This window comes from Carcharhinus amblyrhynchos, chromosome 1, assembly GCF_965287045.1.
Source record: "Carcharhinus amblyrhynchos chromosome 1, sCarAmb.v2.hapA, whole genome shotgun sequence".
NCBI lineage: Eukaryota > Metazoa > Chordata > Chondrichthyes > Carcharhiniformes > Carcharhinidae > Carcharhinus > Carcharhinus amblyrhynchos.
This window is the reverse complement of record NC_137324.1, coordinates 57,045,788-57,059,731: the sequence shown is the minus strand read 5'-3', so window position 1 is coordinate 57,059,731 and position 13,944 is coordinate 57,045,788. Positions and strand designations below refer to the sequence as shown.

General features: G+C 42.2%; 1 protein-coding gene across 1 annotated transcript in view; it reads right to left on the bottom strand.

Annotated features, from left to right (window-relative positions):
- The window catches only part of atp8b5b (ATPase phospholipid transporting 8B5b), a 166,542-nt gene that overhangs the window by 71,454 nt on the left and 81,144 nt on the right, over window positions 1–13,944 (bottom strand). Inside the window, exon 13 of the mRNA XM_080211768.1 lies at window positions 2,217–2,382. Within this exon, the coding sequence (XP_080067894.1) occupies window positions 2,217–2,382 (166 nt within the window). The remainder of the gene's footprint in view (window positions 1–2,216; window positions 2,383–13,944) is intronic.

The following is a 13,944-nucleotide window of genomic DNA, read 5'->3' as shown; positions in this document are numbered from 1 at the left end:
TCTCATCGTCTCCCCACCCTCCTGGAAACAAGATAGGGCGCCACTTGTCATCTCACTTTTCACCCACCAGACCTGCATTCAAAGGATCATCCTCTGCCCATTCTGTCAACTTCAAGCATGATGCCACCACCCAAATACCTCTTCCCCTCAACCCACTTGTCAGTATTCTGCATGGACTGTTCCCTCTGGAACACTGTGGTCCACTCCTCCATCACACCCAACACCCCATGCAATCACAGAAGGTCCAACACCTGTTTCTTTACGTCCTCCATGTTTAATATCTCAGGTTTCAAAAACTCATTTCAGGTGAAGCAGCGCTTCATTTCATCTTCTTTAATCAGGACTATTGCATTTGTTGCTCCCAATGTTGTCTACTTTCCCTCGGAGACACCAAAGGCAGACTGGATGACCGCTTTGCAGCGGCACAAGAAATAGAAGATCTATTGGTGATCATTTTCCAAACTTTTTTGGACTCTGGATTGGTTTTGTCAGAAGTACTGCCTTTTAAATGTACATTTAATTATTCTAAGCTTAATACATAGACATACAGAACAGTACGACACAGTACAGGCCCTTAGGCCCTCAATGTTGTGCCAAGCTATGTCCAAACCCAAGATCAAGCTATCCCACTCCCCATCATTCTGGTGTGCCCCATGTGCCTATCCAATAACTGCTTGAAAGTTCCTAAAGTGTCCAACTCCACTAACACAGCAGGCAGTGCATTCCACACCCCAACAACTCTCTGAGTAAAGAATCTACCTTGGACATCCCTCCTATGGCTCCCACCATGAACCTTATAGTAATGCCCCCTAGTAACAGCTACATCCAGTCTTTTTAAGTCTCTTAAATTCATTGCTTATCAACCCAATTGAATTGAGGAGTAAATTGTAAAGGCAAACACACCTGTCTTTCCAGACAGTTGGTACGACATAATGCATTTCTGTGCATTATGTTTGTTTATCACACTACAGAGATATAATGGGCACAACCTCCGATTGGCAGGAGTAGGGGCTTGGAACCTCCTGATGACTTTCAGTACTATTTTGTTACAGGAAATTAATTTATTGGTGACGTACATAGACAGAATTTTATGGTCCCGTCAAAGTCAGTGGTCTTGTTAATTGTAGGACCTGCTATGAAGGGGTCCTACAATTATGCCCAATGAGTCTAAAATTTAAAGGGACAATGCACAATTGAGGTGTCGAGGGATCATCCCTTCAAGTGGCATCACAGATCTGATTCCAGTAAGAAGTCTCACAACACCAGGTTAAAGTCCAACAGGTTTATTTGGTATCATGAGCTTTCAGAGTGCCATTCCTTCATCAGGTGAACACCTTCATCGGGACTCACTTGATGAAGCAGCAACACTCCAAAAGCTTGTGATATCAAATAAACCTATTAGACTTTAACTTGGTGTTGTGAGACTTCTTACTGTGCCCATCCAGTCCAATGTTGGCATCTCTACATCAGATCCAAAGCCCAAAGGGGAAGACATTTAGAATGCTGGTTGCAAGGAAAGTGAAAGTAATTTAGCATGGGACTCATCCTCCCCGTCTTTCTTCACTCTCAAGCACTGGAGGGGATGTGCTCATTGGACTGTGGCATTTCAATCTCAATGGAAACCAGCGTTGCCACCAATTGATCTTGTACGATGGTAGAGGAATTTTCTCCCTAGACTTTGGAACATCCTTTTCTGCTGAAGCAATAGAAAATCAGAAGCTGGAGACTCAAGATGGAGAGCACTCTTAAAAGCCTGCAAGCTAATTTCCAACTCTAATACAGGATTGGCTGCTCTTTAAATATGGCATAAGCTCCTGAATGACCATCAGATGATGTGGGTTTCTTGTCCCCACAGCTGCCCCCACCATATGATCCAGCAACAAGCACGTGTTAACTGTATTTATGCCATGGAATTGCATTCAGTTCACCATTACAGGTCTGTGTCAGATCCTGACAACTTCCAAAACCTGTTGGCTAATGGTAAGACTAAATGCAGCCCTATACAACTGTTTTTCTGTATTTAATAGTTTGTAGCTTAAACATACCTCAGCATGGTTTTTTTTCTCACTTGGGTATGAAAAGCGAAATTAGTGTAATTCCAGTATTGGCAAGAGAATGGCAAATATTTAATCTTTAAAAAAAAGTAAAAATTCAACTTCATTATTCATTCTCATTAGCGAACCTCCTCTTACTCAAGATTGACAACTTTTTTTTACCTTTCTGCTTTTCCTCAGGCATCACTGTATGGCAAAGTGAAAGCAGACGAAAAAACTCATGGACTTCAGGGTCACCAGTTTTAACAGCTTCCAAGAGACTGTGGTCATGGAACACAAATTTTGGGTCTGCCATGGAGTTATGTGAAAAGTCCACTTTCTTTGTTCTCTGTAGAAGTGAAAAATAAAAATATTTTAGCATTTCCAAAATACTTGTTTGTTTAATATTTGTGGATTAAGTGAAAAAACTACAGGCAGAATTCTCCTACTTTGTGACTAAGTGCGGTGCAGACAGCTCCACAGCGCCTGTTCCACCAACCAGAATAGAGGGATCTCCTGCCACATTTTGTGCTTGGAAGCTCATAAATTATGCACAAGCAAGTCCCCTTCCAACTCTCCTGGCTGGCTGGCACCCGAGGCTGACAGATTTGAAGCGCCATATTTAAACAGCAATCCGGCATACTCATATCACTCTCTCCAGCCCACCTGTCTTTATCACACTGTGCAGGATGTCAGCAACACAGAGGAAAAAGGTAGGCAGCATGAAGAAGTCTGTTCCTTAATTTAACAGCCCATCCCCAAGACCATTGTTTGTGACATATTTGTGTCCCCTTGGATCTCAACGCACTGAATCTGGAGCTTTTGTTAGGCCAGCTTTTTTTCTCCCTAGACTCAAGTCGCATCTATCCTCAGTTAAACTTCAGACCTTTTTTGCAGTGGTAGCATGAGTCCTGCATTACAGTCTTGTGTGGCACCAGAAGCAAGGAGACCCCTGTACACACCAACCACAAATGCAGTACTTATCCAACTCAATGAGAAAGAAGGGTTCATGGGTCTAGCAGCAAGGTGCCATACATGATGACTAGCTTGGCGCAGAGATATAGGAAGGAACCGTTCTGCCCTGGCAGAGTGGTGAATAGTGCATCAGGAATAGTGCAGCATTATGGCAGAGAGCTGTTGCACTCACCCCTGCATCTCTGCAAAGTATTTGATTTATTAGATGTATTGGTAGACAGTGAAAAGTATTGTTTCTTCCGCCCTATACAGACAAAGCATACCTTTCATAGATAAGGAAAGAAAAAAGTGCAGATGAGGGGCCGCCTTCTGCTTGCCTCTCCTTAGCAACTGGATTAGTACCGATGTAGCGTCCCACTGTCATGACACAAGATTGAAAGGCCTGACAGGATACTAGCGAGCAGCTGTTTTAATGAGCATTCAAGAGATGCAATTGAAAGCAAATGCTGTTTGCCAGCAAGAAATGCGACTTGCCATTAACCCACCAGTGGGAGAATTACAATGCAATTTTATGCTGGTGGGTTTCCAATTTTTTGGCTCCTGCCAGATTCTCCACACCTGCCCACCACCAAACTTGCCACAATTTCGTTGGGAGAATTCCACCCATCTAACATGTGAAGCCTAAAGTTGCAAACAGGACAATGAGCTTTCTCATTTTCGTGAGGTAACCTATACTATATGGAGATAAAGTATATGAACAAAGTAGTTGCAGTTTGGTTCCCATTTAATGGAACAATATGCACTGATGATTTAACTGCAATATGTACAAGGCCTTATATGTAATTAAATAAAATTGCAAGAACTTGATTTGTTTCATGAAAGATATTTTTTAAATAAATAAAACAATAGCAAATTTACCATAATAACAAACAAATGTATTAATATATCAACACAGTTCGAACATATATAACATAAGTATTTTGATGTAATTTAAAACCAGGCTCACAGCACAGAAAACCCCTTAGATTGGGTGGAATACTAGTTTTACACCCTGTCAATTGACTTCAAAGGAAAATAAAATCAAGTAAGATAATATTACCAGCACTCAATCAGATCTCATCAGTTTCCCGATGGGTAGGTCAGGTTAAAATTATTCCTTTACTCTTTATTTGAAGGGCATAACCTAATTTTTAAATTACCTTTAAAAAGGATCTGGATGAGCACTTGGCACATTATAATATTCAGGGTCATAGACCAAGTGCTGGCAGACGAGATTAAATAGGAGTTCAGATGTTTCTAATGTTTTAGTGCAGAGTCAATGGGCTGAAGGGCCTCTTCTGCAGTGTATGATCCAATGAATTTTGCACAAATTTGATACAATCAATTGGCCAGATTTTTACTCTATTGACCTTTAAAAATGATACTTGGGACCCAGATTCAGAAAATCAGCCTCCAGTTCTAACAGATCCCATTTTCCCAGTCAGGAATGAGAAATGGGGGTGGCTCACAATGACGGGAACCCAAATCCAGTGCTTAATTCAAATATGCCCCATTTTCACTGTAGCACAGACCTTAGTCACCAGTGCCAGAGTCACAAATGTATAGCATTGACATTACCACTAGTGGAGGGCATATAAAAATCTGTAGAACTGTCAAGCTGTGAAGTCAATTAAATCTCCAGCCCTTTAAAATTATCTCAGGAGAGATAGTGGGGATGGAGGAGGGGAGACATGTAAGTTCACAGTATGACTGACAGTTGTACAAGTTTATTAAAATATCAGCTGTCTTTCATATGGAGATATGAATAAAAGTCTCTTTGCTTTTATAGCAGATTAAGTGTTTGTTGGGCTCTTACGGATTTGAATAGTTTTCACGGTATTTTTAAAATATTAAAGGCTCACAAAAATATTCCAACCTTTATTTGGTTTCATCTCAGCTGAAGTCTGCCCATGAAATATACTGGACAAGTTTGGCCTGGAGGGTGTAAGAGCAAAGAGTGGTGAGTAGGAGGCTTGGGTTGCCATGAATTGCCATACAGGCTAGACGGAGCCATAGGAATTAGTGGGGGAGAGTGAGGGCTAATATGTAACAAAATATCTGGGTCAAAATTCCATAGTAGGAAGGTACTAAACAGCATATCTCAGTACTCAGCAAAACCTGCACCTGCCTCCAACCTGTGTCCAGGGACAGCAGGCCTGACTCAATCCCATACCTCCCTTTCCAGAGCAAAAATCAAGGCTGATGGAGCATTTTTTTCCTGAGGGGGTCGTAATGAGCCAGGTAATTTTCCAACCTGTGCCATCCAGCTGCAATGTGCAAACCTGTCCCATTATGCCTGCTTGAAAACAACAGAAGTTGGTACAAACATTAAAGTCACTAGGCCAGGTTTCTAAGGTGTATGATGTTGATATTAGAATAATAAGGGATGCTTTCAGCTAGCTATCTGTCATTTCAATGTTGTTGATCTTTCTCCCTGAAGGGCTTACTTCTGGGGTTTCAGTTATTCTATCTCGCCTCATTGGAAACTGCTGGGTCCCAATTGAACAAAAGGAGCAGGAACGTACAGCATTCCCAACTCTGCCCCGTCCCTAAACATTTGGTCTGACCCATTATTCATTTCCCTTGTATGGGGATCAGAGTTTCTAAGAGACTGGCCAGCACAAGTCAGTCTCTATTGATTTCTCTCTGGGTTCTGCCAATTTCACACAATTTAAGTTGAATACCAGCAGAATTACCAAATAATTTTAGCAAAACTAATACTGTACCTATTGGAATAGATTATATTTTTAAATTTTCATTCAATCACACAACAATTATGGACAAGGCTACTTATACCATTTGGATACATCGATCATAAATAGTCCTAATATCACCCCATTATAGCACATAATTGTTTCTTAAATTGTTACAGGAATTTTCCTCCACCTCTTTTTCTGGAACTCACCTGCAAGTACTGATCACTCTTTACGCAAAGAAAGATATTCTGCTTTTAATCCTAACCTTTATAATTTACTGATTTGAATCTGTATCTGTTTGCCTTAACTTATATTGCAAAATTTTAAGTCATATTCAGTATTAAAATATCCTATACCAGTAACAATCTCAACCACCGACCACTTTTATAAAATCACCTTTCAGACGCTGTCCTCACATCTTGAAATGCCAAATATTCTTCAGTTTTCCTTCATATCTCAGACCTATGAAACTATGATCCTGATATTGTAACAGATGGGCTGTGTAGGTGAAGTTCTGGGTGGGAATCCAGAAGAATAGGTCTCTCTGAGTGCTATGGGATTTTAACTCACAGCAGAGAGCGTACAAAATTTCCTTTGCGAGAATCCGTGCTTGGAACCAGCCTGATTGAAAAGCTTTACTTCCAGTTGGGCAGGGTACATGCTTAGACAGGTTACAGCAGTAGGGAGGGAACCTGCAATTTGATTTGATTTGATTTATTGTCGTAGGTACTGAGATACAGTGAAAAGTATTGTTACTTGTGCTATACAGGCAAACACACCATTCATGAAGTCATAGAGTCATTGAGGTTTACAGCATGGAAATATGCCCTTCGGTTCAACTGGTCCATGTTGCTCCTTTTTTTTAAATCATTAAGCTAGTCCCACATTTTGCCCATATCCCTCTATATCCATCTTATCCATATAACTATCTAAACGCATTTTAAAAGACAAAATTGTACCCGCTCTACTATGACCTCTAGCAGCCTGCTTCAGATATTCTTTGTGAAAAAAATTACTCCTCTGGACACTTTTGTATCTCTTCCCTCTCACCTTAAACCTATGCTCTCTAGTTTTAGCCACTCCTACATCTGGGAAAAGATATTGACTATCTTTAGCTGATATATGCCCCTCATTATTTTATAGACTTCCATAAGTTCACCCTCCTATGCTCCAGAGAAAAACGTCCCAGTCTATCCTGCCTCTCTTTACAACTCAAACCATCAAGTACCGGTAGCTTCCTAGAAAATCTTTTCTGTACTCTTTCGAGTTTAATAATATCCTTTCTATAATAGGATGGCCAGAACTGTACACAGTATTCCAAGTGTGGCCTTATCATTTCTTGCACAACTTCAACGAGATGTCTCAACTCCTGTATTCAATGTTCTGACCAATGAAACCAAGTATGCAGAATGTCTTCTTCACCACTCTGTCCACCTGTGACTCCACTTTCATGGAGCTATGAACCTGTATCCCTAGATCTCTTTGTTCTATAACTCTCCCCAACATGCTACCATTAACTGAGTACCCTGGTTTGATCTACTAAAATACGTCAGCTAGCACTTATCTAAAGTAAACTCCATCTGCCATTTGTCAGCCTACGGGCCCAATTGATCAAGATCCCTTTGCAATCCTGGATAACCTTCCTCACTGTCCACTATGTCACCAATCACTGAGAACAGAATCATAGAATCCCTACAGTGCAGAGAGAGGCCATTTGGTCCATCAAGCCTGTACCAACAACAATCCCACCTAGGCTTTATCCTTAATCTTTAAAGATTAAAGATAGAAGGATGGTAGGAGATGGGGTCCTTAATTCAATTACTGTCACTAGAGAGGTAGTGCTTGATAGACTAACGGGACTGAAGGTAGACAAGTCCCTGGGACCAGATGGAATGCATCCCAGGGTTCTGAAAGAAATGACAGAGGTGATAGCAGATGCCTTAGTAATTATTTATCAAAATTCGCTGGACTCTGGGGAAGTGCTGGAAGATTGGAAAATGGCTAATGTTACGCCGCTGTTTAAAAAAGGTAGCAGACAAAAGGCAGGGAATTATAGGCCGGTTAGTTTAACGTCCGTAGTTGGAAAAATGCTAAAATCCGTCATCAAAGAAGAAATAGCGAGTCACCAAGAAAAGAACGGTTTGATCAAGCAGACGCAACATGGATTCGTGAAGGGGAAGTCTTGTTTAACGAATTTATTGGATTTCTATGAGGATGTGACTAGTGCGGTAGACAGAGGGGAACCGGTGGATGTGGTGTTTCTCGATTTCCAAAAGGTGTTTGATAAGGTGCCTCACAAAAGGTTGCTGCAAAAGGTTAGGGTGCACAGAGTTGGGGGTAAGGTGTTAGCATGGATAGAGGATTGGTTGTCTAACAGGAAGCAGAGAGTTGGAATCAATGGTGCTATTCTTGTTGGCAGTTGGTGACTAGTGGAGTGCCGCAGAGATCGGTGCTGGGGCCTCAACTATTTACCATTTATATAGATGATCTGGAGGAGGGGGCTGAGTGTAGGGTAACGAAATTTGCTGATGACATGAAGGTGAGTGGAAAAGCAAATTGTGTGGAAGGCGCGGAAAATCTGCAGAGAGATCTGGATAGGCTGACTGAGTGGGCGAAGACTTGGCAGATGGAGTATAATGTTAGCAAATGTGAGGTTACCCACTTTGGTAGAAATAATAGGAGGAGGGATTATTATTTAAAAGGTGAAAAGCTGCAGCATGCTACGGTGCAGAGGGGCCTGGGGGTCCTTGTGCACGAATCGCAAAAACCCAGTCTGTAGGTGCAGCAGGTGATCAAGAAAGCGAATGGAATGTTGGCCTTTATAGAGAGGGGGATAGAATATAAAAGCAGGGAGACCTTGCTGTAACTGTACAGGGTACTGATGAGGCCACAACTGCAGTAATGTGTGCAGTTTTGGTCGCCACATTTGCGGAAGGAAATATCAGCCTTGGAGTGCAGAGAAGGTTCACTAGGCTGATACCGGAGATGAGGGGATAGCCTATGAGGAGAGATTGAATAGACTGGGTCTGTACTCATTGGAGTTTAGAAGGATGAGGGGGGATCTTATAGAGACATATAAGATAATGAAGGGGATAGGTAGGGTAGAGGTAGAGAGATTCTTCCCACTTAGAAAGGATAGCAAAACTAGAGGACACAGCCTCAAAATAAGGGGGGGACAAGTTTAGAGCGGAGTTGAGGAGGAACTTCTTCACTTAAATGATGGTGAGTCTCTGGAATTCTCTGCCCATTGAAGTGGTGGAGGCTACCTCGCTGAATATATTTAAGTCACGGGTAGATAGGTTTCTGATAGACAAGGGAATTAAGGGTTATGGGGAGAAAGTGGGAAAATGGAACTGATCCACTTCAGATCAGCCATGATCTTATTGAATGGTGGGGCAGGCTCGAAGGGCTAGATGGCCTACTCCTGCTCCTATTTCTTACGTTTGCCTCATATATTTACCTTGCTAGCCCCCCTGACACTAAGGGGGAATTTACCGTGGCCAGTCAACCTAACCTGCACATCTTTGGACTGTGAGAGGTAACAGGGCACCTGGAAGAAACCACACAGACACAAGGATAACATGCAAACTCCATGTAGTTACCCAAGGCTGGAATTGAGCCCGGGTCCCTGGTACTGTAAGGCAGCAGTGCTAACCACTGTGCCGACCCTAAGTACATAGGGAAAAAAGGATTATGATAGGATGCAGAATGTAGTATTACAGTTGCAGGTAGGGTGAAGAGAAAGGGTAGCTTAACACATGAAACTGTTCTTGAGTCTGTTGATATGTGTCTTCACACCTTTGTTTTCTTTCTCCAACAGAAGAAGGTTGAAGAGAATATGTACGGGGTGTCTAGGGTCTTTGATTATGCAGGCTGCTCTCCTGAGGCAGTGGGAGGTATGGATGGAGTCAACGGACAGGGGGCTGATTTGCTGATCTATATTCACAACCTTTTGTAGTTGCTTACGGTCTTGGTCAGAGCAGGAGCCATACCAAGTTGTGATACAGTTGGATAGGATGCTTCCTATGGTGCGTCTGTAAAAAGTGATGAGAGTCATTGTGGACAAGCTGAATTTCCTTAACCTTCTGAGAGAATTGAGGTGTTTGTGAACTTAGAATCACAGAATCCCTACAGTGCAGCAAGAGGCCATTCAGTCCATCGAGTCTGCACTGACCACTATCCCATTGAGGCCCTGGAGCAAGACCTAGCTCCTGAGCCACTGTAATGTTTACTTAACTATTGTGTCAATGTGGAGGATCCAGGACAGAACGTTTATGATCTGAACACCTAGAAACCTGAAACTGTGGATCATCTCCACTTCATCACCATTGACCCAGACATGGACTTATCCTCCACTACATTTCCTGAAGTCTATGAAGTTTTGCTCCCTATCCTTGCAGATTGTGGTCTATGGGTTAGGAAGTCAAGGATCCACTCTCAGAGGGAGAAGCAGAGCCCTAGGCCATGGAGTTTGGCGATGGAATCATGGTGTTGAAAGCTGAGCTGTCGTCAATAAACAACAGTCTGACATAAGTGTCCTTGTTATCCAGGTGTTCCATGGTTGAGTGTAGGGCCAGGGAGATGGCATCCACTGTGGGCCTGTTGAGATGACAGTTGGGACTAGGCAATCTGGAAGACTGGAGTTGATGAATGCCATGATAAAACCTTTCGAAGCACTATCTTCTACTGAGAATTTAGTGGTGGTGACGAACCCTTGGAGCAAACTTCAATTCCTGATTTTGTGAGGGATGGGGGCACAGAGAAGATGCTAACATGACTCCAGGAATTCTTGCTATGGGAGAATCCAAGGGAAGAAAGAAAGATTGCCATTTCAGGGAGGGGGAGGAGATCAGGCAGGCACACATGAACCTCCATGAACCACTGCATAACAGCACAGGGTTAGCACTGATGCCCACAGTGCCAGGGGCCTGGGTTCGATTTCCAGCTTGGGTCACTGTCTGTGTGGAGTTTGCACATTCTCCCTGTTTCTGCATGGGTTTCCTCCAGGTGCTCCAGTTTGCTCCCATAGTCGAAAGATGCATGGGTTAAGTGGATTGACCATGCTAAATTGCCTCTTAGTGTCAGGGGGATTACTTAGGGTAAATGTGTGGATTTATGGAGATAGGGCCTGGGTAGGATTGTGGTCGGTGCAGACTCGATGGGCTGAATGGCCTCCTTCTGCACTGTAGGATTCTATGATTTAGAAGCAATGCTCTCACCAAATTGTCCCCATTTTCCTTGGCCAGCCAAGATGTGGGTGGCCAGGGTTAAACCTAATAAGTAGATTAAATATGAGATTGCCAACCTCATTAAAATAATTTGTTAATCCAACTCTTGGGAGTGGATTGTCTGTTTTTCCCCTTTTCCTGCTTCTGTTAAGCCAAGAAGTGAAAGGTTGTGAGGCAGGTTGAGGTCAGTTTTGTGATTTTGTAAAATTTTAACATCTCAATTGACCCAACACACCCACTTTGGAGTTACATGTAGGCCAGGCCAGGTAAGGATGACAGATTTCCCAAAAGAAAGATTGGTGAACGAAATGGATTTTTACAATAATCAACAATTTTAGACTATTAAATCCAGATTTTTTTTATATTGCATTCAAATTGCATCATTTGCTATGTTGGGATTCGAAGCTGGGTCCCCAGAGTGTTACCCTGGGTCTCTAGATTAGTAGTCTAGTAACAGTAGCACCTTGTTACCACCTCCCCTGCAGTACTTCAACCGTTGTGACAGAGTTCAACTAATGAGTACTCTACATTACCCTTGTAATACTTTTTTTTATTCATACATGGATCATGGGTATCATTGGCTGGCCAGCATTTATTGCCCATCCTTAGTTGCCCTTGACATGAGTGGCTTGCTAGCCCATTTCAGAGGGCAGTTGAGAGTCAGCCACATTGCTGCGGCAATGGAGTCACATGTCAGCCAGACCAGATAAGGACAGCAGATTTTCTTTCCCTGAAGGGCATTAGTGAACCAGATGGGTTTTTCTGACAATCAACAATGGTTTCATGGTCATCAGTAGATTCTTAGTTCAAATTTTTTTTATTGAATTTGAATTTTACCACCTGCCACAGCAGGATTTGAACCCGGACTCTCAGAACATTAGCTGAATTTCTGGATTAATAGTCTAGTGATAATACCACTAGGCCATCGTGGATGTGCCTTTAGTTGCCTAAGCCCCCAAGCTCTGCAGTTTTCTCCCTACATCTCTCTCCTCTCTTGCGTCCTTCTTAAAACACTCCTTTTTGATCACGTGCTTGGTTATCTGACCTAATATCTCCTTACATAGCTAGGGATCATACTTTGTTTTATAGTGCTTCTGTGAAACACCTTGGGGCATTTCATTGTATTAAATATGCTAAATAAATATAAAATACATGCGGTTGTTGTTTATCTTCAGCCCTTCTCAAGTCCAGTTTGGTTGAACAACAAATGTAGCGTTAATCAATTTCATGAACGAATAAAAGTATATATTTTTAAGTGTATGCAGATGCAGCAGGCAGTAAAGAAGGCAAACGGTATATTGGTCTTTAGAGCAAGCAGATTCGAATACAGGAGCTAGGATGTCTTGCCGCAACTATGCGGGGCTTTGGTGAGGCCACACTGGAATAGTGTGTGCTGTTTTGGTCTCCTTATCCAAAGAAGGATGTTCTTGCCATAGAAGGAGTGCAGCAAAGGTTTATCGCACTAATTCCTGGGACAGCAGGACTGACATATGAGGAGAGATTAAGTAGGGTATATTTGCTAGAATTTAGAGTTCAGGAGAATGAAGGGGGATCTCATAGAAAATTTAAAAATTCTAACAGGACTAATCAGGAGGAAGTAGGATGAATGCTCCCAATGGTAGGGAAGTTCAGAAACAGGCATCACAGTCTAAGGATAAAGGGGTAAACCTTTTAGGACTAAGAGAGAAATTTCTTCATCCATAGAATGATGGGCCTGGAGAATTCGTTACCACAGGAAACAGTTGTGGCCAAATCATTGCATGCTTTCAAGATGGGAATGGATATAACTCTTGAGATAAAAGGGACCAAGGGATATGGGGAGAGTGGAATCAAGCCATTGAGCTGATCAACCATGATCAGCCAAGAATGGCAGAGCAGGCTTGAAGGGCAGATTGGCCTACTCCTGTCCCTATTTTCCATGTGTTCGCTTTTCTCCAGATTTCTTTTTGCCCATCTGAACAGCCTTTTAACTTTTTTCTTCATTTTCTTGCATTCGTCTTACTAAAACACCTTTCCCTTCAAGATTTGTGCAAGCCATTTTATATCTCCCTTAATTTGTTAACCTGAAGAATTCTGTTCACCACTTTTATTTTTAGCACAACTTCACTGTGCATATTATTAGCCCAAATGATTTGAATATAATTTAACAGATATATTAAAAGTTCTGCTTCCAATTGTTCCAATTTTTCCCAAGTATACGGACAAAAGTCTTCAGCACTTCTGACAAACTCCTGACCTAACTCTTAACAGGAATTAAAACAAAAGCAAAATAATGCAAATGTTGGAAATCTGAAATAAAAACAGACATTTTCCGTTTTATTATCTTGACAGCTGCTTAGTGGACGGGCCTGAAAATAGCTGTGCCTAGAAATGTTGGAAATACCTAAATGAAATCGTGAAGGGCTTTTGGAATCACGATGTAAACGTGAAAAGGAGTTAGCAAAAAAATCCTGCTTTTTAACTTTCTACCTATGATGTTGCTACTACAGAGACTTGGTTAAGGGAAGGACAGGATTGGCTGCATAACATTCCAGGATACAGAAGTTTCAGATGGGACAGAGGTGTTTGTAAAAGGGGCGGGAGAGATGCACCACTGGTTAAGGAGAATAGCTGTACTGTGGGAGGATACCTTGGAGGGCTCATACAGTTTGGCAAGATGGGTAGAGCTCAAAAATAGGAAGGGTGTAGTCACAATGTTGGAGATTTACTATAAGCTGCCCAACAGCCAGCGGGAGATAGAGGAACAGATATCTAGGTAGATATTGGCAATGTGTATAAGTAACATGGTTGTTGTGGTGAGTTTTTAACTTTCCCTATATTGACTGGGACTCATTTAGTGCTGGAGCATGGATGGAGCAGAGTTTATAAGAAGTATCGAGGAGGGCCTCTTGAAACAGTATGAAGGTAGTCCAACTCGGGAAGGGGACGCACTGGAGCTGGTGTGGGGAATGACCCCAGCCAGATGGTCAACGTTTCAGTAAGGGAGTAGCTCGGGAACAGTGACCACAACTCAGTAAGCTTTAAGGTACTGAG